Below are 27300 nucleotides of genomic sequence, written 5' to 3' on the forward strand. Positions count from 1 at the left end.
TGAAGTTGCGGTAACATGGAGTTTGGATCTGAGAGCTGCGTGCATCTCTCAGGTCAGCCACCAAGAGCTGGAGTCGGAAGAAGCAGCCATAGGTCCTGGGAAATGCACCTGCCCACAGATGCTTTTGCAATTACCTATGGAAACTGGTGTTACCAGCCAGGATGTTGCTAATGTGTTATTATTTTCAAAATCCCCACAAAAATATCATCCTAGACAGAAGAGGTGCGCCGGCCTTCCTTCCGAACTAAATCCGGAGCTCTGCTTCTTCCTTAAGGCCGCAGAGAGTTGAAGCCGAGTTACCATGCAGCAGTTTCCCAGGCTGTCTCAGCGGGGCCTTCATCTGTGTGCATACAAAACACGAGAAATGCCGCCTCCGGGCTTGCTGCCACAGTGAACCATTACCTGATGTGATGGCTGAGCAGGGCAGAGTATGCTGGACATACGCATGGAATTAGCGTCCCATTTAAGAAGAAGTAGAAAGAACTCAGTGTGTCCAGTGAACAGTGCTCTTGTTGTGTGTGTGTGTGTGGGGGGGGGGGATTGTTACACATCAGAAACAATGAGAGTAAAAAAAATAATTAACTAATTAATTTAAAATAAATAAAAAACCACCCTCCAAAGAGAAGAAAATTAGCATCAAAATTATTAATTAGCTTAAAAAGAAACACCTGGAATTGGTTTCTGTATCTTTGATAATCTTATAAAGATGTGATTTTTTTTTAAACCTCCACTAAGCCCCCCCGCCTTTTTTTTTTATTTGGTTTTTGACAGGGTTTCTCTGTGTAGCCCTGGCTGTCCTCACTCTGTAGACCAAGCTGGCCTCGAACTCAGAAATCTGCCTGCCTCTGCCTCCCAAGTGCTGGGATTTCAGGTGTGCGCCACCACGCCGAGCTTTTAGCCCACATTTTTAAGGCCAAAAAGTAAATTTAGGAAGAGGATGTCTGTCAGTCTGGCACTTAGACCGTTTATACACTCAGGAACTGCCGCCATGTTCATCAGGATCCCGGTGCTTTGGCTGCATGCATGATTTTTTTTTTCTGTGCAGAAAATTTCTGAATGTATCACAGAAGGGGAAAAATGTTAATCTCCTGTAAACTTTCTAGTCTGAGGGAATTTGATGGGCACGTTTAGCATGCAGGATTCTTCCACTGAAATACGGAGACACATGAGAAACTGGGAGCCTTTGAAGTCCTGATTGCAGGTGTATCCCAGAGAACGGAAAGGCAGCAGTGCTCATGTCTGTGAAGTCTGAGGCTGGTGACCCACAGTCTGCTGGACCTAGGACTCACCCAGCTGAGTACGCTTGGGGCCTGAGCCCGCAGCTGTCGGAGGCGCTGCAGACACATCTGGGTTTCTGGCCGCAGCCTTTGCCAGTGGCACCTACAGGAAACCACCCTATCCTGGACTCCATAGTCCTTGAAAAATAAGACAAAGCCAGTAGCCAAAGAGTAGGATTTATATAAGGAATGAAGTTATACTTTAATATTCCAAAGTCACGTATTATGAGAGACCATGATAAGATGTATACCACCCCCACCACCACCCCAAAATGGAGTTTCTTCTATAGCCAATGCGCCTGAAAGGCAGTAGGCACAAAATAATTACACTGGTAAAGAGTGAAACTCAGCTGAACAGCACAAGCAGCCTCAGACCTTAGCCTAACACCGTGGGCCTGGTGCTCCTTGCCTTGTGCTGTCTCCATGTGAAGCCAGAGGCATAGATGTCCTGCAGGCAGGAACAGGCCTGGAGGGAGGCCATTCAGGAGCTTAGGCCGCCGCCTCTGGTCACTCATCGGACATTCTTGAAAACCAGACCCAGGGATGTGAATATCTGAGATGAGAAATGAAACCTTCATGAGTCTCAGAAAGTCAGTGCCTCAGAAGTAATAGATTGGACCTGCTACCAGTGTATTCAATTTGGAGGGCTATGTGCCCATATACACCCTATAGTGTTTGACAAGCAGCGACCCTTAAACCAGACCCAGCTGCTCTGGTTGTAGAGAAAGCCATGGAAGGGATCACTCGTGTTCACTCACACGTCTGATGCTGTCATTCCCATTAAGTTTCCAAGGAAATCCTTTGTGACTTTACAGAGGGTTTTACATTTTATCCCTGTAACTCAATCAGAGGGGTGTACATGTCCTTAACATGCTGCAGCAGGCATGTGACTTCAAAGGTCATATGTGGGCACCTGGTTCTCAGCTTGAGACTCTAGCCAGACGTGAGCCGCCCTTGCTTCTGCAGCTGGACCTCATAAGATGGGGTGAAAATCATGTGGACAAAGTCCTAGGCTCTTGATTAAAGCCTGGTAATGGTTAGTGTCTGTTACTACTGTCATCTGACATTTGGAACAGACCATATGTCCCTAAATGGAGCTATGGGTTCCTAAGAATTGCATTTGAGACACACCAGGGGCTCAGAACATCAGCAAGTGCTGGAAGCGTTGGCTTAGTATTTCTGGGAAAAGTCAGATTGGATCCTTACCACACGCTGTGCTCCAGATGAAATTCCCTAGGGACTGCAGAATGGGATGAAACAGAGGAGGTGAAGGCAAAGCACGGATGAGCACTGAACTAAGTTCAGGGGAAGGAAGAAGGCTGCAAGTTCAAACCCAGCCTACGAAATCCATACTCCCAGCTCATACTCCCTGAGACCACGAGCAGAGCAGTGTTCTCTATGAATACGTGAAGCACTGAAAGCAGCAGATGCATGAATGCACCTGACCTCTCCTGCAGCCTGGCTCTGTGGCATGGCTTACACACCGCAGCCAAGCATTGCAAATACCACAAACCTACAGCCTGTGGGTGGAAGGCCCATGGCAGATCATATAGCTACAATGTATAGCAACCTTGGTTTAACTCACTCTTCCCTCCCCTCCTCAAAAAATCAGTGTGCTTTATATATGTTCTACTGAAAACATTTCGTCTGTAGCGCATCATAAAACTTAAAAAAAAAAATCACAGGTAGAGCCATAGTAATCTGGAGATGGGTTGGAACAGTTGGCAAGGAGACTTATAGTGTGGTGCAAAGGCAGTGCCCCAGAGGAAAAGGGGTAAGGTATATGAATAGTGAATTCCCACAGTACAAAGCAGGAATGCACACGAAGTGTGGAGATTCTTCTCAGACAATAGCTGATAAAAAAGACAAATTAGTTTTCAGTCATCAGAGAAATTATGGTTGGTTTTATTTCCTTCCCGCTACCTCTATGACCTTCTGGAAGATACTAGTGTATATAAGTCCATCAGTCTTTTGGAAGGCATACGGACAGCATCCATCTGGATAATCACAAGTGGTTAAGGCACTTGGAACTCAGTGTAGTCTTTGCTCAGAAAGATGAGCCTAAAGTTGGCACAGGACCCTTCTTAAGTCTTTCTATTCACAAAAGAGGAATACCTGTCCACACACATGCACACCTATCCTTCATGACATTGTTGACAGAGCCAGCAGATGGAGATGGTCATGTGACCATCAGTGGCTGGTGGGTAAGTAACTGCAACACTTCCTTCAACTGTGAAGAAGTCTGAGTGCTGATGCTTGCTGCCATGTGGTACACCTCACACACTGAGCACTGTGTGGTGGTTTGAATAGTCTTGGCCCATGGGAAGTGGCACTATTAGGAGGTATGGCCTTGTCAGAGTGAGTGTGGCCTTGTTAGAAGTGCATCACTGTGGGGGTGGGCTTTGAGGTCCCATGCTCAAGTTCCACCCACTGAGGAAGAGAACCACTGTGCCCTTCAGATGCAGAACTCTCAGCTCCATCTGCACCTTATCTGCCTGCACTCTGCCATGCTTCCCGCCATGATAATGGACAGAACCTCTGAACCTGTAAGCTAGCTCCGATGAAATGTTTTCCTTTATAAGAGTTGCCTTGGTCATGGTGTCTCTTCACATCAATGAAACCCTAACTAAGACATACTACTGAATGCCTCTGCCTCTATAAAATGTCCAGTCTGAGCAGACCACAAAGATAAGAAAATGGGTGATGACTGATGGTGTGCTGTCTCACTGAGGAGACAAAATTAAGCTACATCAAACTATGGTGTGATTGCCCGGCCCTGTGACTATAATAAAATCCATCAGTTTAACAGGATTCATGATTAAATATCGTGAGATACTTAACACAGTCTCAGAGAAACAACTACAGTGGACATACAGATGTTATATCTTCCATCCATGGAAATTCGCCCTGCATCACATCACCAGATACACTGCGGTGTGGTGGAGACCAGCTTGGTGGGATCATAGCATCTCTCTTCTGCCTTGTGTTCTGCTCAGAGCCCTGGAATCTGGCCACAAAGAGATGGCCACACCAACCCTAATGGCTGTCCTAAGTAGAAAGGGACATGAGAAGGAACCTTGGAAGGTGGTCTTGTTGATGGTAGACTACAGAAGCACAATGGCTATGTAACTGAGGAGGACTTGGCCACAGTGGCGGGCACCAAGCTGCACATCCCATTCTAATTCTGTCACTGTAGTTCTTAGGGTTCATAAGTCTGTGGCCAGCTAACAGCTGAGCAGCCTCAATAGTCCTTAGTGATGTTGGCTGAGTCTTGTTTTCAGGACTGACAGGGACTAGGCATTAGGCAGGCTCTGTTCCAGCAGAGACTGGAGGGGAAGAGTTACATCATGGCTGCAGACTGAAGGCTAAGAGGCCAAGTCATGACACATTGTCCTTCATATGTCAAGGCTCCTTGTGCCATCCCCAAAGGTATCAAGGTTCAGGGAGGTTGAAAGCTAGCCCAGTCCAGGGCATGGCGGATTACTTGAGGGATAAAATGGAGATGAGTCTGGAGATCACTGCAGGTACAGCAGTAGATCACATGCAAGTCAGGGAAAGCACTGCCCCATCCCCCCACTCTATGGTTACTACTGAGGCTGGAGCCTCACTCCAAAGTCAAGGTGGGCATGTGTGTAAGAGTAAGTGGTAGGGAAAATGTTCTCAGCCTAGAGTGACCAAGACCCACATCACCGTGAAGGGCCTGCTTATGGTATCCACCCATCTTGAATCAGAGAAGAAACCTGCTTCTCCAGTACCCAAGATTCAGTGAAGGTGAGGCTAATAGGAGGGACAATACGTGGGTCACAGTGGGTCTAAAAGTGGCATGATAACTCAAAGCTACCAGCTCTGCCTACTGGGGAAACTGAATTCCCTTCTGGAGTCTTACAGAGACAGGGGTTGTCATTTAGGAAGATATGTGAGGGCTACACTTTACGCCTGGGACATAGTGCTTACTGTCAACTCAACTCTTAGAGAAACAGGGTACCACAGTTGTCTGGCTCCTCTGTAGATTGAGGTCTAGCTTTCTCAGTGAAATACATAGACCCCAGCTATACAGCTCTGTGGACTGTGGGCTCAGCAAACTCATTGGGCCACAGATATCAGAAGACATTTCTCACCCTTCGTATCCAGACTCACCGCTGGTTTGGAAGCTTTTATCCTTGAACCTGTGGTTCAAGAGCCAAGATAGCAAAGATGAACCAGATACCTGCCCTTGAACCCCTGTCTCAGCTCCCATGAGGGTCTATACCCCTGGAAGTCTCCAGAGTGCTTCTGCTTCTACCTCTGTCCTTCCAAGATCCTTTGCTGTGGATCCTGTGAGGAAAGATGTCACCCCACAAACCTCACCAGGTGCCTCCTCAGTGCAGACTGTCAGTTAAGTGGGAAAGGAGGCTAAAGCTAGGGGTGTGACAGCTTAGTATGCTCACACATAACATCATTGTTCCAATTTAAAATTTAAGAAGTTGGCTCCTCATGAGATAGGGGGATTAGTTCTCTATTACTGCGTAACAAATCCATAGACTTAACAACTCTTCTCAGCATGCCTCTGTGGTCATGGGGTCCCACTGCCAGCTGGCTTCTCTAGCTGCTATATACTATAGCTGTATGCATACAGATATATGCCACCCCCAACACATATACATTCATATCCATACCTCAAATGCATGTATGTGTACTATTTCAGTTATATGTGTACACACAGGCACATGGACTGCATACACACATGAAACATACCCATATGTATCATACTTGCAATTACATATATGTACATATCACTCCTATATGTGCACACGCATGCATCATGCCTGTTTTTATTCACAGGTACATTCACACACACACACACACACACACACACACACACACACAAAATGCAACTATTTTTCCATCGAATCTGCTACTATTTTTTTGTTGGTTGATTGGTTGGTTGGTTTGTTGGCTGGTTGGTTTGGTTCTAGTTTTTGTTGTTGTTGTTTTTAGTTTGGTTTGGTTCAGGTTTGGGTTTTTTGTTTTGTTTTTAGTTAATCTTGCATTCAGCCACTTTGCTAAAGGTGTTTATCAGCTCTAGATGTTCCCTGGTCAAACTTTCGAGGTCACTTATGTACACTATAATATCACCTGCTAATAGTGATACTTTGACTTCTTTCTTTGCAACTCTATCCCTTTATCTTCTTTAGTTGTCTTATTGCTCTAGCTAGAAACTTCAAGTTCTTTACTGAGTACATATGGAAAGAACCTTGTCTTATTCCTAATTTTAATGTAATTGCTTTAAGTTTCTCTCCATTTAATTTTATGATGTTGTCTATAGGCTTGATGTATGTTGCCTTTACTATGTTTAAGTGTGTTCCTTGTATCCCTGATCTCTCAATGACAAGGAGTTGGATTTTGTTAAAGGCTTTTTCAGCATCTAATGAGATTATCCTTTTTTTTTCCTTTTGGTTTGTTCATGTGGTGAGTTATATTGACAGATTTCCATATGCTAAGCCATCCCTGTATCCCTGGGATGTAGCCTACTTGATCATGGTGGATGATCTTTTTGATGTGATCTTGCATTCAGTTTGTGGGAATTTTATTGGGTATTCTTGCATTGATGTCCATAAGGGAAATCGGTCTGTAATTCTTTTTCTTTGTTGAGTCTTTGTGTGGTTTGGGGAACAGGTGACTGTGACCTCATAAAGTGAATTTAACAATCTGGGCCAGATGGATTTAGCACAGAATTCCACCAGACTTTCAAAGAAGAGCTAATACCAATGCTCCTCAAATTATTCCACAAAACAGCACAACCCTTGACCCATAGTCAAGATACTACATAGAGACCCTGAGGTGGTCGATGATAATTTAATCTAGCAGTGACACTCCAACTCATTTCAGATGCAAGGGCCAGTAGCACTTGGGTCCTGCCTGGTTTTGTGGGATTCGTATGGTGACAGTGTGGGAGACCCCTTTAACACAGATGGATGGAAGGTTTCTAACAACCAAAACTTATCTTGTAACAGCTCTAAATGCAAAACTCTGAGATGAGGATGGGCACAGAGCCAGCTCCCTTAGTACCTCTGAGGAGGAAGACCCTTCCCATCTTGCCCAGTCTCTGGTGGCCATAACATTCCTTGGCTCATGATTGCACCATTTCACTCGCTGCCTCTGGCTTTATATAGCTGATTCTAACTGCCCCGTCTGTATCTGTGTTCAAGCCTTGAATTCTACCCTTGTAACAACACCAGTCATTAGATTAGTTCCTCCATAATCCTGTGGAGCTATGTCTAGCCTTGATTACATCTGCTAGAATCGACAAGATCAGTGTAGACAGGTCATCCCTCCAGAGGGTACCAAGAGTAGTCTGGTGCAGTCTCTGTGCACAGTCATGGAGGCATGAGGGCCCAAGTGACATCCTGGCATCCACACAACCTCAGCTTATCTCCAAGACCAGCTGCGTATGCAGAGCCCTCTCCCTGAGAAGAGAATCCACCTCCCCTTGTCTCTGGTTCCCTCCTTATTAAGGAGTTTGTTTATGGAAGGTCAATAAATATTTGATGGAAGGATGAATAACTGTGGGCAGATTCCTCGAGCAAGCCCAAGGCCTTCCTCTGGGCCTCCTACGATTCCTGAACATAGCTCTGGGTCCCGGTAGGCCCAGTACTGCTTCAGTGATCACACCCCATTTTTATAAGCTTGTGGAGATGTTACTTGCTAATTTTATCATGGCTGTTGTTTGCCATGGGCAGTTCGAGGCTGAAGACCTGTACTGAACTCTGCCTACACAGTGTGGTAGCACTGGGTTTTGACCAGTCTCCAGAGCACTTGTCTTTGGCTATTGAGAAGGGCTATTCTGAGGTAACCCTCAGTCACAGGCATTTCCTGAGAAAGGAGCTTTGTGTCCTGCAGGTGGGTGCTGGCCCTCTGGTGGCAGGGTGGTGCTGCTTACTGTGTGTCTCCATTGGACTCAAAGCAAGAACAATTGTAGTGTAGCTCCACCTTTGGAGATCGGGTAGCAGTCCAGGGAGTGGGAGGCAGTGCCTTCCCTAAGCCTAGTGCCTTTCCTGAAACCTGCAGTTGCTTCTGCTACCTTATGTTGGAGAATTCCTATTTAGGTAGCCCTAAGCAAAGTCTCCTCTGCAAACAGAGCCCAGCTTATTTAAGCTAACTTTCTTAAACACCTGTTTGAAAGCACAGCTCTGATCTCACTTGCCCACAAACCCTGAGTATCCTGCTGCATCCTCGACCAGCCTGGAGAGGCAGGAAGTAACTTGGTGTTCCTAAAACCACCATCAGCCAGAGATGGTGTCCTGGATGCCTTGAATCTTAAGTACAAGTGACTCTATACCCAGCTCTGTCACTGTAGGGTTCGCTATTCTAAAAATATCTTTGCTTTGTACAGTGACCTATCAGGCCCTTCATCCAATTGCTGGCATGCTATCAAAGTGCTCATGGTACCCCATATTCTCCGAGCTCAGCCCTGTGTGTTGACTGCAGAAATGACCCAGAGCTTTTGAATGAACCCTGTTTCCATTGTCAGCCCGTTATTTTGAGGTAAAGCAGTCCTTGTTGTCATGAGCCCTTCAAGTCCACTACAGTCATTGTGAGTGCTGAGCTGGCGTCTACAAGATTTCAAAGTGACCTCATGACTGCTCAGTGGCTCTGTTGCCTTGAGCCCACAGTCAAACTGTGACTGGTGAAGTGCCACCTGACAGCTGCTTGCTTCTGGTGGCTTCTCACTTTTGGTTTTCCCCCCTGGGTCAAATGATCAGGACAGGTTTCAGGCTCCCTTTCTTGTCCTCATCCCACGAAAGCATCCCTTGTGGCCCAGTGTGTGTTCTCAGGAGCTGAGTCACAGTGTTGGGTGTAGAACTCTCTGCTTGGTATCCCATCAGAACATGGTACCTTCTGGAGGTAGGCAGACGTCTATTCTGGAGACAATGGTCTTGTTCCAATTGGCAATTGCTCTATCCCAGATGTTAATAGCATGCTAGCAAGCCTAAAGTGGATCTACTTGGCCATGAAGGTTTGAAGGCTGGACTCCCTACTAACTGCCTCAAGACCACAAGTTAGCCAGAGAAGAGACACCCCAAAACATCAGGTGAAGCAGAGATACCACAGAATGTCAGAAGGGGCAGAAACATTTCAGAACATCAACTACTGTCTTTTTCAATGTGGGCTACCACCTTCTGCTGGCTCTCATATATGTTCTTTAGTAACTCATGATGTAGATAAGTTTGGACCTGGGGAAACTGAGGTTAAAAAAAAAGTGGCCAAAAAGCAATCTGCAGCATAGCACTGGGCCTGGAAGGTACACTCTGCCCTGGCCTTGGCCCCTGTGTGGCAAGGCAGTTCAGCTCATGAAGAACAAAATAAGAGGAACCCAGAACAGACTAGGAAGGTCATAAAAGAACCAGAGATGCTGGTTCTCATCTCTGAAGCCTAGTGGTCATCATGGTATTGGGCCTTGATGCCTTAGACCTGTGGTTCTCAACTTTCCTAATACTGCAGCCCTTTAGTACAGTCTGTCATGTTGTGGTGACCTCCAACCATAAAAATATTTTCATTGTACTTATCTGATATGTGACCCCACCACCAAGGGTTCAAGACCCACAGGTTGAGAATTGCCGCCTTAGAATCAAATAAACTGTGAGTTGGGCTGAGGCTAGACAAGGCATGGGTGGACACCAGCAGAACTCAACACCAATGGAGAAGGCTCTCTGTTGCTCTCAGCCATGGCCAGATGTGCTTCTAACACCCAGACATAAACCAAAGGCCTGAGCTGGTCAGGGTCCTGTGCACCCTGAACCCCACTCTCCAGAGCATTCACTGGATGTCTGGAACAAACCCACCATGGTCTACCTTTCTGGTGTTTTATGATTAGTGGGATTAAAAGCATGTGCCACCACACCCAGCCCATGTTTTTTTTTTAATTTTTTTATTCGATATAATTTATTTACATTTCAAATGATTTCCCCTTTTCTAGCCCCCCCACTCCCCGAAAGTCCCATAAGCCCCCTTCTCTCCCCCTGTCCTCCCACCCACCCCTTCCCACTTCCCTGTTCTGGTTTTGCCGAATACTGTTTCACTGAGTCTTTCCAGAACCAGGGGCCACTCCTCCCTTCTTCTTGTACCTCATTTGATGTGTGGATTATGTTTTGGGTATTCCAGTTTTCTAGGTTAATATCCACTTATTAGTGAGTGCATACCATGCTTCACCTTTTGAGTCTGGGTTACCTCACTTAGTATGATGTTCTCTAGCTCCATCCATTTGCCTAAGAATTTCATGAATTCATTGTTTCTAATCAGCCCATGTTTTATGATTTGAAATTGAACCACAAACTCTGTCAGTTCTCTGTGGATCTGAGGCTTGTCAGGTATCAAACCCTGGCTCCTTATGAGTTCTGTTTTCCTTCAGGAGATGGAACAATCCAGAAAAGAAATAAGATTGCTGGAAACAGGCTGCTGTTGAATGCCATTCTTTGTGCCTTCCCGATTTTATAGGAACTTTCTGTGGGGGGCGGGTCTTCTTCTCAGAGCCATGTGCTCCTCCATGACACTGACACACCCTTACCACCAGTGTCACGTGAAGCTCTTTTTTTTTAATTCGATATATTCTTTATTTACATTTCAAATGATTTCCCCTTTCCTGGATATCCTCTCCCCAAAAGTCCCATAAGCCCTCTTCCCTCCCCCTGCTCCCCCATCTACCCCTTCCCACTTCCCTGTTCTGGTATTCCCCTACACTTCTGCACTGAGCCTTTCCAGAACCAGGGGCCACTCCTTCACATGAAACTCTTAATGAGGATAGCACAAGCCACACCCATGGCAGAGCAGAAAGCTTGCTTTTGCTTAGTACTTTTGCTGCATCCAGATGGAAAGCAAATCTTGTTGTCTGCCTTAGAGAGGATGAGCAGCAGCAGCAGCAGCAGCATCGCCAGCCCTGAGGCCATAGAAGTGCCCAAGTCTTGTCCTTTGATATAAGCCATGTCCACACCTCGCCATACTGTTATCACCACTCAGAATGGAGCTGCCCGCTCCATCCTGCATGGCATTCCAAACCAACAGCCTCACAATTCACTGGGATTGTTCTTGAAGCCATATGGCCAGCATTCAGTTCTAAAAAGCCAGAACAGCTCCACACCAGTAAGACTGCAGCAGCCCACACCCTTGAGATGCTTATCTCTAAACCAGAATGTTCTCAGGTGGGAACATGGGACCACCATTCTGCTGAGGCTGGTTATAGAGGGAAATGGCATGAATCTTGAACCTGGGACTCTTATAAATGATGCCAGGAGAGTGGCCTAAATCTGGTGACATGGTGTAGGACAGCAGTGCCGGTCACAGGAGTCCCATAGTGCTCCTCATTAAGAAGGCCTAATGTCTAGGTTTGTGCCTATTGGTCTTGTCAACTTGACACAACCTAGGATCATCTGAGGAGTTTCAGTGAAAGGTCATCTATATTGGGTTTGCTTATGGCTGTGTCTATAGGGGATTATATTTTTAAAAAAGGTAGCTGCTGTGGAAAGACCCTGTCTACTGTGGGCAGCACTATTCCCTAGGCACAGAGTTCTGAACTCTCTAAGAGTGGAAATTGAGCAAAGTACAAGTAATTGGGCATCGGGTACTCATTTCACTTTGCTATTCACTGTGGATATGACGTGACCCACTGCCCTAAGTTCCTATCTTGACTTATCTACAGTGGTGAACTGTGACCTGGAATTGTAATCTGAAAGAGTGCCTCTCCCCCCGATATTGTATTTCATCCTGATATTTTATGATAACAACAGAAATTAGATTAGGACAGGGCTTTTGTCAGCTAGCACAGGATGTTTTACCTCTAAGTTGAGTTCAGTTCCTTTCTGGCACTAGCTGACAACCCCAACAGGGCAACAGCCACAGCCTCCTGTGAACTGCAGTCAGCACATAGTGGAGCTTAGGCTATGGGCACGGAGATGACCTCCCTGTCTAGAGTATTCCCACAGGGTCAGGGAGATACTCAGCACCACCACTGATATAGTGTCAGGTCAGACCTCCAAGAAAGAGGGCATTGTAGTCATAGTGAGCAGGTACCTATGATGTCAAGGTAGACTGAGGTCCTCAGACATGCTTGCCAGGACCCTCGCCGCCACCAACCGCCCCCACCCCGCCCCAAGTTGCGCTTAAAGACCTTGTTGGGACTGCTTCAGCAATTGTCGGGCGTAGATATCTGGGTTAAAAGGCCTCTTTAGCACCCTTCTTGAAGATAGAGCAGACAGTGGGGCCAGGTAGGGTAGAACCAAATTGATGACTATGAAGAGCAGATGGACAGCCCCAAGTCATGCCTGATACTCAAAGGACAGGTGCAGGTCAACTTGAACCTTACGGGATATCCAGCAGGTTCCCAATAAGCCTGGAGACTCTAAAAGGTCTCGTGTCCCCTGTAAGCAGGGTGAGAAGTTAGTATTTGTCATGGCCCAAACCCAGCATGTTGTGCTCAGGTAAATGGAGAAGCATGCCCTGTGGAGCCAGGAAGGCTTCCTGCATATCCCTGAGGTCTGGCTGGCCATCCTTAGAACACCATGACATGGTAGTTCCTAAGGGATAGAACAAGGAAAGTGTGGAGGTGGAAATGTGTCTCCACATGGCACTGTCCCAGGGCTGGGGTATGGAGGTGACCCCACCACTTACCTCTTTTTGGACAAGGTACTTTGATGCTGCAACCATGAGCAAGACAATGCCAGAACTCTTCCTGGCCATGGAAGAAGCCATGTGTCACACTGTCCCAGTCACAAGGTCCTTAAACTGCAGACACTTCTGAGTCCCTGTGGACTCTGCCATTATCAAGTCCTCTCTAGACCTTGTTGTATCTTAGAGCTATAGCATTGAAGGCCTGGGTTATACCTGAAATGGCCAGGGGGACTAGTGAGCAGTCACTGGTCACTATAATTGGGTCATCAGGTGACCACACGTTACTGTTTGGAAACACTAAGCTTTGCCATATACCTGTCTTCTTTCTATGGCCTGTCCTCACTTTGCTCTTGAGTGCAGCCTCTGGAGACATCATAATCCTCATAAAGTGTCTGACATTCATGAGAGTATTGGTTATATTGTTGCCTGAAGACTGTCAATCCAGCGTTGACTACAGGCCAGCCTCCTGGTGGCTCTGTCCATACCAAGCAGAAGGGCGCTGGGCTGCCACCTGCTTGTCCCCACACAGTTTTGGCTCTGCAGCAAGTTTCTGTGCCCCTGTGTATGCAGGACATTTGGTCTCAGGTCCAACTGAAAAGTCAGACCTTGGACTGTGCTAGCCCAATAGACAGGGGTTGTAGGTACTCATCATGTACCTGGGGACATCCAACACTGGAAGAGCCGGTGTTCAGCTGGATAACTGGGAAGAGGGATATGAGGTTAGGATGAGTGGAAAAGTGAGTTCTGATATAGCTAAAATTCTAAGGCCCTAGAGGGTGAGATTTATAACCAGTTCTGGGCATGCCTAGTTACAAGTCAGATATAATGGGCATACATGTGGAACACAGAAGGCATATTACTGAGATGACAACCGTGACAGTCAGTGACATATGAGTCACAGACACTTGGAACTATGGGAGCAGGGTCTCAGCCAGCCATAAATCTTTGGCTCTTAGACCCTCTGGCTGGCCTCTTACATCAAAGTCTGTCATTGAAAACTCATCATAGCCCCCACTACATGAGCCCAGAAAGCCTTGCAGGTCCTTCTTTGTCAGATGTCCCTATAGTCAGATGTAGTGCAGACTATGGTGCTCTCTCAGAACCTTGCCAGCCCCCCTGCCTTCTATTCAGTCCCAGAATGGTTTGGGGTAGCTAAGCAGAGTCCCATTCCAAAGGTCCTGGCCTTGGAGGTCAGGCCCTACTGTGGCCATCCTATAACACTAGGTCAAATGTGGAAATGGACCTTGAATCTTTGTCATGCTGCCTCTGTAATTTGTGGGCAGCTGCAGCAATGATATCCAAGCTGGAGACACCATGAACCATGAAGCACAATTGGCTTCATCCAGTGGTCACTGGGAAGGAGCATTCAGTGTCCCTCTATATCTAATATGTATGTGAGGACCCTTGTCAAAATGACAGTAACCTCCCTAAAGAATTTACAAGCCAGCCCCACACCCTCTCCAGAGGTCATTGGCTTCCCCTTATTGTACCTGCGGCTCCTCTAGGCCTGGAAAGGGCGATGGGATCCACAATGCCTGATTTTGGTGACTGGATATTACAGAAGATTCCAGAGCTGAGTGGTGAAGAAGCTACTGCTGAAAGCAGTCTCCAGAGCAAATACTTACTGGAAGAAGTGCACAGGAAGACATCTCAGAGGACACAGCAGCCCACAGGATAAATTCCAGAACTCAACCCTCAGAAGTTGGGTTGGGTGATACAACCTGGACTGTGGATCTCAGTACCCTGTCTCGAGAAACAAATGAAGGAAGAGAAAGTGCCTTCCCTTTATCTAATGTGATATAAACAAAAGCAAAAGATCTTGGACCATTGGCCTATAGTAACTGTTCTGGGGAGACACAGATCCAGTAAGGAAAAAGGAGATTCAGTAGTTGAGTAGCAGACAACCATGAAAGATCAGCTCACCTAGTGACCTGAAAACATTTTCAGCAAATTATTACCATCGACCACCAAGAAGGGTTGGGGGAGGAATCCAGACAAAATGCTGCCTTGTGTCATGAAATGTGGACCCTCACTTCATTTAATTAATAAAAGCACTGGACGTTGAGCAGCAAGAGCAGAGTATTTGCTCCTATGGCTCTGTACAACCAAGCATCAGCACAGGATACCAGGCACACTGAATGAGCACAGAACACTTTTATACTATTAATGCTGATCTCTTCGTCCCCTCCCCCACTGGCTCAGGAAGCAGGAGCGTTTGATCTTATACATCATCCAGGTCTTTCTGTCTGCTGCTTGGGTTGATATATTTCTCTCTTATTTTTAAAATTTACTTAATGTTCCTGAGTGTCTGTTGATAAATTTGTCTACCACCATGTGTGTGCCGTGTCCATGAAGGCCAGAAGAGGGCGTCAGTCCCCTGGAACTTGACTTTCAGAGTGCTGTGAGCTGCCATGTGGGTGCTCTTAACCACTCAGCCGTCTCTGCAGTTTATGTTTGTACATTTTTTATTTGTCCTTCAAGCATTTCATACAGTGTGTTTTGTTTATATTTATGTTTGAAAACATACACAGATTCATCTCTGTATTCTGTTTGGTTGATTGGTTTATTTTTCTTTATGGATGAATAAAGTTTTGTGAGAGGTTTGTGTGGTGTGTGTGTGTGTGTGTGTGTGTGTGTGTGTGTGTGTGTGCGCGTGCGTGCGTAACTTCTGATAGTCATAGTTCCATTTCCTAATAGTTATGACTAGTGCTGCCTTAACTGTGGACAGGAGCAAAGCACCTCTGAGGTGTGTTGACTTGGAGTCCATTGGGAAAATACCCAAGAGTAGTATTTCTGGTCATATGACAATTCTGTTCTTGATATTTTAATGGAACCGCTACCCTGACTTCCACAGTGGCTGCAGTACTTTTCACGCTCACCTGCAGTGTTGAAGTGTTTCTCTCCAGCACCCTCTCCAGCACTTGTGGTTCTTTGTCTCCTTAAGAGCAGCTGTTCAGACTGGGGTGAGATGGGATCCCATACTAGCTTTCATTTGCATTTCCCTGGTGGCTACATTGGTCACTTTTGTCTCTTCCTTTGAAGACTGCATGTCTTGCTTAGGGTTACTATTTCAATGATGACACACCGTAACCAAAGCAGGTTGTGGTGGGGAAGGGTTTGTTTGGCTTACACTGCCATTCAGTGTTCATCATTAAAGGAAATCAGGACAGGAACTCAAACAGGGCAAGAACCTGGGGGCAAGAGCTGATGCAGAGGCCATGGAGAGATGGTGCTTACTGGCCTGCTGTCTCATAGGCCCAGAACCATCAGCCCAGCAAATGCACCACCTACAATGGGCTGGGCCCTCCCCCATCAATCACTAATTAAAATGCCCTACAGACTTGCCTATAGCTAGATCTTATGGGGGCGTTTTCTTCAATGAGGTTCCCTCCTCTCTGATGACTTTAGCTCACGTCACGTTAACACAAAACTATCCAGCACACTCAATCTGTCTTCTTATCTCATTAGCCCCTTCGTTTGTTGTTTGGTTTTTTTTTTCTTTTCAGTTTTTTATGTGTTCTAGATGTTGATCTGTCTGATGCACGGTTGGTGAAACTTTCTTTCCTTTCTGCATCCTGCCTCTTCACCCTGCTGCCCATTTCCCTTGCTGTGCAGGGTTTTAAGCCAGCTTGTTCACTCACTGCAGAATCCCAGTCTTTCAGAAAGGCACTGTGTCCACATCATCAAGGGTTTTTCTGTGTTTTCCTCTAGCCATTTGGAAGTTTCAGGTCAGCTGAGGTCTCTGATCCGTTCTTCATGGATTGTGTTCAAGGTGAGAGAGATGGATCTAGTTCCCTCGTTCCAACTGTTCATGGAGTAGAGACTGAGTGGACAACCCAAAATCAACCCAACAAAAGTTGTTTCTTTAAAGTTGTTTCTTTAAAAAGTTAAACGGGATTGACAAAGGACTTTCTACACTGAAATGGAACCCAAATTAATAAAAGTAGAGACCAGTGAAATTCAGAGGACCATGATGGGACAATTTTGAAATTATATTCCAATAAACCTGTAAAGTCTAGAAGAAATGGATAAATATCTTCAAAGATGACCTAACAAAGTTAAGTCAGAAAGATATAAACAACTTATAAGGTTCTATCACAAGCAATGATATCAAAGCAACAATAAATCTCCATATATATCAAGATCCAGTACCAGGTGGATTCTGCCAAATTCTACAAACCATGAAGAAAAAAATACCAACACTTATTAAACGGTCCCAAAAAAATGGAAGGGATACTTCTAAACTCATTCTCTGAAGCCATCATTTTCCTGATAACAAAATCAAGTGAAGATAGCATTAAAGAAAAAAAAGGAAATTATGGACCAATATCCCTGATGAACATAGATGCAAACATTATTCCTTTTAAAATAATTTTAATGATTTCTTTACTTTTATTTTATGTGAATTGGCGCTTTTACCTGTGTGGATATATGTGTGAGGGTGTTGGATCCCCTGGAGCTGGACTTACATAGAGTTGTGAGCTGTCATGTAGGTGCTGTGCTGGGTATTGAACCCAGGTCCTATAGAAGAACAGAGAGACAGGGTTTCTCTGTGTAGCCTTGGCTATCTTAGAATTTACTCAGTAGACCAGGCTAGCATCAAACTCAGAGATCTGCCTGCCTCTGAGGGCTGAGTGCTGGGATTAAAGTTGTGCACCACCCACAGCAAACATTCTTAATACAATACTTGCAAACTGAATTCAAGAAACATAATACCATGACAAAACTAATTGCATCCCATGGGTGTGGATATGGTTCAGTCACCACAAATCAACAAGTATAATCCAGTACACAAATAGATTCAAGGACAGAAGCATATGATCATCTCAGTAGACACAGAAAGGGGTTTTGACAGTGTCGTGATTAAAGTGATGAGGGAAGTCAAGAGAAGGACTTCACATACCTCAGCACAGTAAAGGCAGTAGATGGCAGGAATGCAGCAGTATCACATTAAGTGGGACAACAGAGAGCAAGGGACAAGGGTCTCTTTTCAATGTAGTGCGTGGCACCTTGGCTACAACAGTGTATTAGCTAGTGTCACAGTGAATTTGTTAAAACACGTTGGCTCCTGGTAGGTTGCATGAGTTCTCTGGATTCTCGAATGAAAGGCACATGTATGCCAATTCTGATATGCCTTGACTAGCTCAATGATTGGGCATTTCTAATCCTCCCCGAGGCTAATGTACATTCTCCCCTCCACCTTTCCTGAGTCAACTTGCTAAATCAACATTTCCTCTCTGCTACCAAGACCCAATCAGGGAAGTGGCCACTGGGGCCATTATCCTGAATGCATACGTGGCTGGTTGCCTTCTTTCCTGCAGCTCTTACATCTTGATCCTTCTCTCTCTGAGTCATAGTAATTCTCTATCTCCTCTCCCCGCTCCCCCTTGCTCTTGCAATCTAAAAATCCTGTCTCTTTCTGCCCAGTCATTAGCTATATGGCAATTCTTTATTATCAGTTGAAATCTGCTTGGGACAGGGACTGTCAGGTCTGGAAGTGAGGCTTTTTTGGGAGCCAAAATAAAATGAAGTACTAGAACCGAACACCAACAACTACCTTCTATGGCTGTGTTTGAACATTGACTAAAATCAAAAGAGGAAAGGGCTTGCTTACAGTTCAAGCCCTGGTCACAGTTCATCACTGATGGAAGTCAGGGGCAGAAACAGAAGCAGAAGCCATGGAGAAACACTGCTTGCTTCCCATGTTTTGCATAGCCTGCTTTCTTATACAACCCAGGACCCACCTGCCCAGGCCTGACCACCCAGAATAGACTGGACATCCCCACATCAGTCATTAATCAAGAAAATGCCCGCCACAGACCAGTAGCATGGGAGTATTTTCTCAATTCCAGTTTCATCTTCCCAGATGATTCCAACTTGTGTCACACTGCAAAAAAACCTAAACAGCACTAAGAGCAAAAGAAGAGAAGGCTTCATCAAGGCAAAACAGGACACAGGAAGCAAAATCAATCCTGTTTGCAGAGAACATGACTCTTTGTGTGATAGGTTCAGATAACCAGGAAATTTTTAGTTCTGATAACACTTTTCAGCCAAGTAAGATACAAAACCAGCATACAAAGTTCAGTGGTCTTTCTATAAAAAAAAAAAAAATCAGGAAAGCATTCACTTCCACAATAGCTTCAAAAATGTGCTATAATAAAACTAATCAAGGATGTGGAAGAGTGTTGCAATAGTAACATCACAATGCTGAAGAACATTTAAGACACTAGAAGATGGAGAGTCTTCTCAAGCTCCATCATGGATAAATAAATGGTCCATGTTTGTTTGTTTTCTAGTTTATTGTGTAAATGGCCATATGACCACAATCAACCCACAGATATAGTGCAGTATCCATTAAAATTCCAATGGCAATTGTCCCAAAAAATGGAGAAACAGAAGTCTACAGTTCATATGGAGGCCCAATCCATGACAGCTCAAGCCATCCTGAACAGAAAGAACCACCCTGGGGATATCACAAGACCTGACCTTAGTTATACTTCAGAACCATAGAGATGAGACAGGATACAGACTTGGATAGAATAGAGGGCCCAGGAATAAACCCACCCAGCTACACAACCTGATTTTAAACAAAAGGTACCAAAAGTATACATTAGAAAGAAGACAACCTTTTTCCAACAAAGAGCACTGGGAAAAAACTGGATATTTACATGTGGAAGAATAAAACTAAAGATTTTGATCATAGCAGTGTGCATTGGGGTGGGATGGGCTTGTGTGTAGACCAGACCTATGAGTTGGAACCTGTGGTACCAGGGCGTGTGTGGCTATTACCCTAATGATAGGGAACAAAAAAGCAGGTGTCACATTTGGGATGCAGGAAGGAGACCACAGTAGATCCAAAGAAGCTCCATCCCCATATCCATCACAGAACTTGTGATCACAATGAAACATGCTCCTGTCTTGCTCTACAATGGTCACCAGACTTAGGGTCACAGCCTGTACCCAGGAAGCCAGGCTCAGATACCTAAACTCAATAGGCCAATTTAAACAGTCTAATTAATTGTAATAAGAGCAGAGGAGGAAAGAAAAGATTGATTTATTCAATGTGACTACATTGAGAAAAGAGATGTGATGACCTCCTCAGATCCATCCTCAGGGTCCTGAAGTGAGGTTAAGGTCTAAGTAGAGAGCAGCATTATACATAGCTAAGCAGTGTTGGTCAATGTGCGGGCCCACTCAACCTTGACCCATCACCGTCTCTTCTGTAAGGTGGCCTGACAAGTTGTAAATCTCAGATGTGAAGAAGTGCTCCCTCTCTCTGTCTCAGGCTTTAAACTTTCTCTTTGCCCAGCATGAGATTGTTGGGAGAGGATTCCGGATTCTCCGTGACCAGTGTTTGACTAGTACGACAGCCAAAGTGAGAGCAGCCAACATCTCTGAAATATCTTTAACCCTGCCAGGCTGGTTCAAATAGCAGGAAGACATTCCTTCTAAACCTGGACCTGTGTTCAACAAACACACACACACACACACACACACACACACACACACACACATATACATGTATGTGTGTGTGTGTATGTGTGTGTGTGTGTGTGTGTGTGTGTGTGTGTGTGTGTATATATACACATATATATATATAATCAAACCCATGGCTGGGGCACCAGGAAGTGGGGGCCATGACTGCTCACACTGTTATGTGATATTCTGTGGTAGGCCAAAGCAGTGGCTCCCTGGCAGTAGGTAGAGCTGTCCCACATTATGAGCCTCACAACAAGACCAGGGGCAAGAGGCATTACAGAGTACTGGATTCAGGGAACAGCAGAGCCTGGGAGGGTGGGAGTTAAAGAGACTTGAGCTCACCGTCAGCAGCCAAGATCAGCAGCTGACTCAGAATAAATCGCACAACACAGGCTGGCTAGGGAGCCAATGAAGAAAGGACTCCAGGGATCCCAAGAGAATGTCCACTCAGAACCTGTGACAACAGATCTGTGCATATGTGATGGAACCCAGGCAAAGTGTACTTCCATGTCTAGCATGTCCAGTGGCAACTGTCCTTAACTTGAGCTGTGAAGGAGAGGCAGAGACAGGGTCCTGCCAGCATGAGGCTCAGACTGTAACAACCAGCCTCAAGAAGACCTGTACAATTCCCTGCAGTTGGAGCCAACCCTGCCCAGCTGCTCTCAAACTCCAGCCCCAAGACTATGAGCTGTGGAGCTGCTGTTATTTGAGTTATTCATGTATAACCATCATGTATAACCATGATGCCCATAGCATATGCAGCCCCTCATACAGACCCACGCGAGCACAGAAACAAAACGGTTGTGTGGAGTAACCAGCAGGGATAGCCCTCAGGGTGGGTGTGAGACAGCTCATGAGCTATGCTCAGGGACAACCCCACTAACCTGTGAGTGCCCTGGCCTGGTGAATCCTGTTCTGTGACTCTGGCACCTGGGACCAGAGGGAACAACCAAGAATGTCTGTGCTTCTGAAAAGGGTTACTACAGCCAGCCATGCCCTACCGGGCAGAAGGTTGGGGATGCAGGAAGGGAGATCACACAGTGCTAAGCATGGCCTGCTTGATCTCTCACCGTGAAGAATCTCCCTGGTGCTGGGAGCATGGAAAGGGCTTATCACGGAATAAGATGAACGAGAACAGACGCCCAGCTGGGATGGGTGGGGGGAGGGGATCCCGTCCTACAGCACAGATGGAGTAATGTTAAGACCTTCCTCATTGTTCCTTTCTAGAAAGAGCAGAGGCTGTTGCTATGGAACGGTGGTGGGAGAGCAGCCCCCAGAACACATCTAGGAAGAGTGGATTTTTGATAATTCAACAATATGTTTTTCTTCCAAGGAGATGTCACCGAATAACAAATGTGTATGGTTGCAGCTGTTGGTTTTCCCATGTTTGCAGACAGCCCCCATCATCCTATCGTATCTAACAATCACCTTCCAAAATGTGCTGCGGGCACAGACCACAGATCCCATCCCAGCTCAGTATAACAGCAGTGGGAGAGGGGTGAGCACCCCTGAAGCCCACTCCAAGATTGCCAAGCCATGAAGGCAGGCAGGGTGGGGCGGTGTTAGCCTCCGATGACGACGACGACAAGTGAATGCTGGGCTTACATAAGCTGTCAAGTGATACTGATATGAACAACCTGAGCTTTTCAGGTGCAATTTTCCCCATGTGTTTGGTAAGTACATGAAGATACAAGGACTGACCACACCTATGAGTTTGCCAGGCCAGTGGAATATAGCTGCCTCCGTTAACCTGTGGTCAGTCTCCCTGAAGCCCCTACCACAGCACGTGGCTTAGAGAGGCCACTCAGCAGCTGGAACTTAATCTATGAGTACATACCCTGGGGGAGGGGGTGTCCATGTTGGAAGTATTCCATGTTCTGGAATTGTGGTGTCTGAGTCCCAGGGCACCTCATCAGGGTGGCAGAGCTGCGTTGTTACTGGTGATGTTAGAGTCACAGCTTGAGACCCGGCAGCCCCAACAAACAAGGCCCATCGTCCATCCTAATACAACAGCAACCAGCAATGGTTTAAAAAAAAAAAAACGGGAGAAAGCAGATTTATTCATTCAGCATGGATATGCTGGGAGGTGGAATCAGGGGTCTAGTGATTCCTACGTCTGTGGGATACTGAATGAGGTTTAGGTGTAGAGGGCAGGAGGTATATGTATAACCAAACTGTCATGGTCAATATATGGTCCCTCCCACTGTTAACCTATCACTGTCTCAGCTCAAGTCTCTCCTGCAAGGTGATATGCTAAGTGGTCAGAATTGGGTGAGTGTTCTTCCTGGGAGACAAGCTTCTCCTGGTGCCATCATTCTACTTTTCCCTTCTGTCCCTTGGGACTCCTGCAGATGTTTTAACTCTCTAGGGTCTGATTGCTGAAGGGTGGGAGTGAGGTATCTTCCCTCCTGCCAGATATACTAGCGGGTCAGGTGTGAAGTGCCTGGCCCATATGCCAGGGTGGGACTCATGCTAAGTATGCCAGTTTGTGCCAGGCACCCTTAGGAAACCAAAAGGAGCTAGACCAGCTCTGGCCACCATAGGCTAGAGAGTATACAGAGGTTCCTCTGGGTCCCCAGCAGAGGGCAGCCTCTCCTGGGACACAGGCAGAGTGGTGCTTCTGGGGCTTAATCTATGCAGAGTGCCCTTCTTCCCAGCCATCCAGGTCTACAGTCTTGGTCCAGAAGATGTTAAACTTGCCCCTGATGGGCAAGAGAGAATGTGTGTGTGTCAGGAACGTGACTCTGGATGGCTTCAGTATGAGGCTGACAGCTCTCTGTCTTTGCTCCTCAGGTCTCCTGACAATCGCAGCCCCTGCGGTGCCCCCTGGGTGTGGCTGTGGCTCCCTGGAGATTCTACACCTCAGCCACTGTCCTCCATCCTATGTGGACACCGCCCATTCTCCCCCATCCACCCACTGTTTCCCAGAGGCCTAACAAAGACAGCCCAATTCCTCGGAACTCTGAGCTCAAGTCTGTCCAGCTGAAGCCAGGAGGCCGGGACTCAGACACACATGTCAAGGGTGGTGCCGGGAATCAGCAATACCTGTGTGGAGCCTGGCTGCATTCATCCTCACTAGCCGCTTGCTCCCTGGAGTTGGAGGACCAGAACAAGGAAACTGCGGCCGAGCCAGCTGTGCCACGACGACGCAAGTGCAAGGTCCGGGGACTGTCAGGTGCAGAAGCCACCACCTCCTCTGTCCCAGACTGTCTGAATCGCTTTTATTTTCTTATACTTTCAGTATACTCAATAGACCAAAGAGCAAATCTATTTTAACGTGGACACATCCCTGCTGCCAAGAGTTCCCCGGGTTTGATTGTGGGGCGGGGGAGGGCACAGTGGCAGACATGCTGGTGGCCCAGGCAGCATGGAGAGGGCATCCGAGGCTGAGACCCCCGCCCCACGAACACTGCAGCGTGCCCTAGGAGGATGGCTTTGCCCAGAAGGACACCACCGTGGTGCACCTGCAGGACCCAGCAGGGGCGTGGCTGGCGACGGGCCCCAGCGGACAGCAAGGGCCCCGGACACAGACCCTTTGCCCCCGTGCTTAGACCAAGTCTGTCGTACTAAAATCACTTTCTGTTTTAACCAGTTAGACATGCCTCTTCCACAGCTCCATTTTTGATAGTTGGATAATCCACCATTTGCCAAGAGCATGCTGGGTCTCCTGTGACTGCTATCTCATCTGATACACCATTTAGCTCCAGAAAGCAAATTAAAGAAAACTGAAGTAACCCTGTTTGAAAGAAATCATTAAATGTATTTTGCAAAAGCCTAAAGTTATATATTTAACAGTTTTTATATGTTGTATATTTGTAGAAAATCCTATTTAACATTTGACGGCAGGTCTGACTATCCTGAGAGTTGTGGCCAGACCCCCTGTGATCCTGGAGTCTCTGGGGTGGTCATGGAGGACCTCAGAGCAGACATGGATGGGCAGAGCTGTGGGGGAGGTGCAGAGGACCCTGCTCATTCTGGGAAGCTCTGTCTCTCTTTGCTTTGGTTTGGTCTGATAGCTCACATCCCCCTGTGAGTCTGTGTGTTGGTAAACATTGCGTATACAATATTTTGGTCATGGATTTTGGTCCCTCTCTTAACCCCCTTTTCCATCCATAGATCTTGAGTCCATGTACGGCCAACTTGCCCTTCCCAGATGAATAGCCCCCTTCGTTCTCAAAGGTCCTTGTTCTCCACATTGAGAGGCAGAGACAGCAGGGATGGAGGGGGTGGAGGAGCAGGGGAACAGAGTCACTGTCCTTGATTTCCCTACACTGTGGGGTCAGACGCTATCAGATAAGGGACAGACACAGTCCCCATTCATTTTCCTGAGTTCTGCTAAAAGTATACTACCTACACGTCCAATTAACATGACTTTCATGCTAGTAATATACTACTAAAGAAAAACATTTAAAAAATGTATTTAACTCCAGTATATAGATGCCGTTCCAGCAACCATAGGCTAAAGATAGGAAAGAAAGTCCATTTCTGTGAGACCCATTCCAGTATCCATGTGTCCTCCCTTCACTCACGCAGAGGGATTAGTATCCTGGGCAGGGAGATGAAGCTGGTGTGAGGGGTTCTCGTCAGAGGAGGTGGTCAAGCAAGGCCACTGTCCCCGAAGTGTCAAGCTCCAGTGGCCTGTGTTGCAGGGGTTCAGCAGGGCAGAAGGTCAGCAGGGCAGGAGGTCAACAGGGCAGGAGGTCTCATTTCACCACTGAACCTCAGCATCCGCACCACCTCCCCTTGACTGTTTCTTTTGAAAGCTAGCATAAAGACCTCCGAGGACAGAGACCAGGAGATTTCAGATGTTACAGCATATTTCCCCCTTGTTTTACAGTATCCAATTTTGTGTTGATTCAGCTAAATTATGAAAATAAAGAAAAAAAGTCCTTTGATAATTATGGCTTTTGTTCCCTGGCCGTGGTGTCCTGGGAGAGGGGAATAGTTTGTGTGGCTGGTGGGGACAGTAGTGGGCACCATGCACTGGGTCCTTCCTGGTCACAACACCTGAGGCTGACACCATCACCAGCTCCTTCTTGCAGCACCATCTCGGAGTTGAGTGCCAAGGATTTCATGGGCTTTCACCAATAGGCTCTGAAGCCATCCGTAGTATGTACCCAGGGTTTCTGTACTATATTATAGGCCTGCCCATTATATGCTCGGCACCCCTGGCATGAGTCCCTGTCCATCCCCCAGAGGCAAGAGCAGGACTCCCTGCTTATTAAAGACATAATCTACTTTACTTCACCCCTGTGGGCCAGAGACATCCAAGTGGCCCAAGGGAAGATGGATTGTCATATGGATTTGCCTGTCTCCCCAGTCCTTGTGGGCTATAATGTTCAGGACACAGAGTCCAGCTCAAAGGTCCAGGCACTCCCAAAGGATCCTTTCTCCCTTTCACAGAAATCCTAGACCTCCAAAGAGCAGCCCTTGGAGAAGAGGTCCAGAATCACTACTCAAGGCCATTTGCCAGCTCCTCTTTACTAACCACAGACAGGTAGGTGTGGCTGTTGGCCGAGCTGTGAATGATAGTTTGTGCCTTGTTCCAAAGAGACTCCATTGAGCTTGAAAGCCACAGCGGCAGGTAGACAAGACCAGCCTGTCTTTAAGGATTGTACTGTGGCTGAGAAGGAAGCACAAGGCAGCTCGCTTGCATTAGCCTCAAGAATCCTCCCCATCCCTTCTTGGGTGGGGTCTGGGTACCCATGCTGAGAAGTGCCAGCCTAGAGTCCCTACCTTAAGGCTCCCTCACGAAAGTATACTGTGGTAAGTTGCCCTGGAGTGTGGCAGTCAGAGCATCATTGTCAAGTGTGGGACATTGGAACTAAGATCAGGGCCCCTCCCCCATCCTCTAATCACATGCTGTATGGCGTGATTTCTAGGGAGATGTCTATTCACCCCAGATAGAGAACTGGCAATAGACCAAAGTAATACCACTAGAGTCCTGCTTTATGTATCAATAAGTTTATTGGTATTACAGAAGATGGGTGAGGGGTTACCAACTAATATATAGTCAACGAGAAGGCAATTGCATCACCAAAAACCTACCCAGCAAGGATGACATCTCATGACAGGGGAAGCTTGTGAACAGAGATGTTCATTGAAGGTAGGGGATGGCAGAGATAAACCATCCCAAAGTGACAACCACTGTCACCAAGAGAGAGCCTTGGCCCTCTTTCCCTACATTGTCTGAGTCTTCCCTGCCTCTTGCTAGACACTCTCACATCCAAAGGAAAACCATATGGAGACCTTGTCCTGAGCTGCCCCTCAGCCTGAGAGGTGGGTAGGCATGCAGGTTTTGATCCTCATAAAATTGTCCCTAGCATAGAGACCCCAGATCTTGGAGACCTAGGACTCCACCCAATGGAAAGAGATAGGCTTCTGTACTTCTCTTGGCAGGCTCATCCATAGGTTCTTCCCTCCTACCTGTCTGAGGTGATGGTGTATATTCCCCAGCAGAGTCAGCCATGGGGTAAGCAGCAACTGGGAGAAGGTAGGGAAGAGTAGACTGGGCTTAAAGTGGAGTGGTAATGTACCATCTTGCAGAGATGAAGGACCAGATTAGAGGGGTGTCTGTGCTCCACAGGAAAACCAGTACCAGTACCTCACCATCTCAGGGCAGTGGCCTATCGTACCTGATATCTATCCAGCCATCCCCATTTCAGATCTCTTGATTCAGTTCCTGTCCCTGTTTTCTTACCAAGAGCAGCCTGCATAGCAGTCAACTCCCCAGCAACACAAATATTGAAGGAGGTATAGGATCCGGTCCCTCGTGACTCTTGGCCAGGTACCTGCCATAGAGACAAAGCATTATGCCAGCCTCAACCACCTAGTGGACTCCTCTCTACTTAGCATTGGTGTTGGTACTCCCTCAAACCTAGAGCAACTATCATGGTTTTGTGTC

At 46.7% G+C, this 27300-nt stretch overlaps 1 protein-coding gene across 1 annotated transcript in view; it reads left to right on the forward strand.

Annotated features, from left to right (window-relative positions):
• The window catches only part of Tafa5 (TAFA chemokine like family member 5), a 141350-nt gene extending 116088 nt beyond the window's left edge, over positions 1 to 25262 (forward strand). The window contains exon 4 of the mRNA XM_052161510.1: positions 23190 to 25262. Coding sequence (XP_052017470.1) covers positions 23190 to 23198 — 9 coding nt within the window. The 3' untranslated portion in view covers positions 23199 to 25262. The remainder of the gene's footprint in view (positions 1 to 23189) is intronic.
• Positions 25263 to 27300: the final 2038 nt, after the last annotated feature.

This window comes from Apodemus sylvaticus, chromosome 17 (genome assembly GCF_947179515.1).
Source record: "Apodemus sylvaticus chromosome 17, mApoSyl1.1, whole genome shotgun sequence".
In the NCBI taxonomy this organism is placed as follows: Eukaryota; Metazoa; Chordata; class Mammalia; order Rodentia; family Muridae; genus Apodemus; species Apodemus sylvaticus.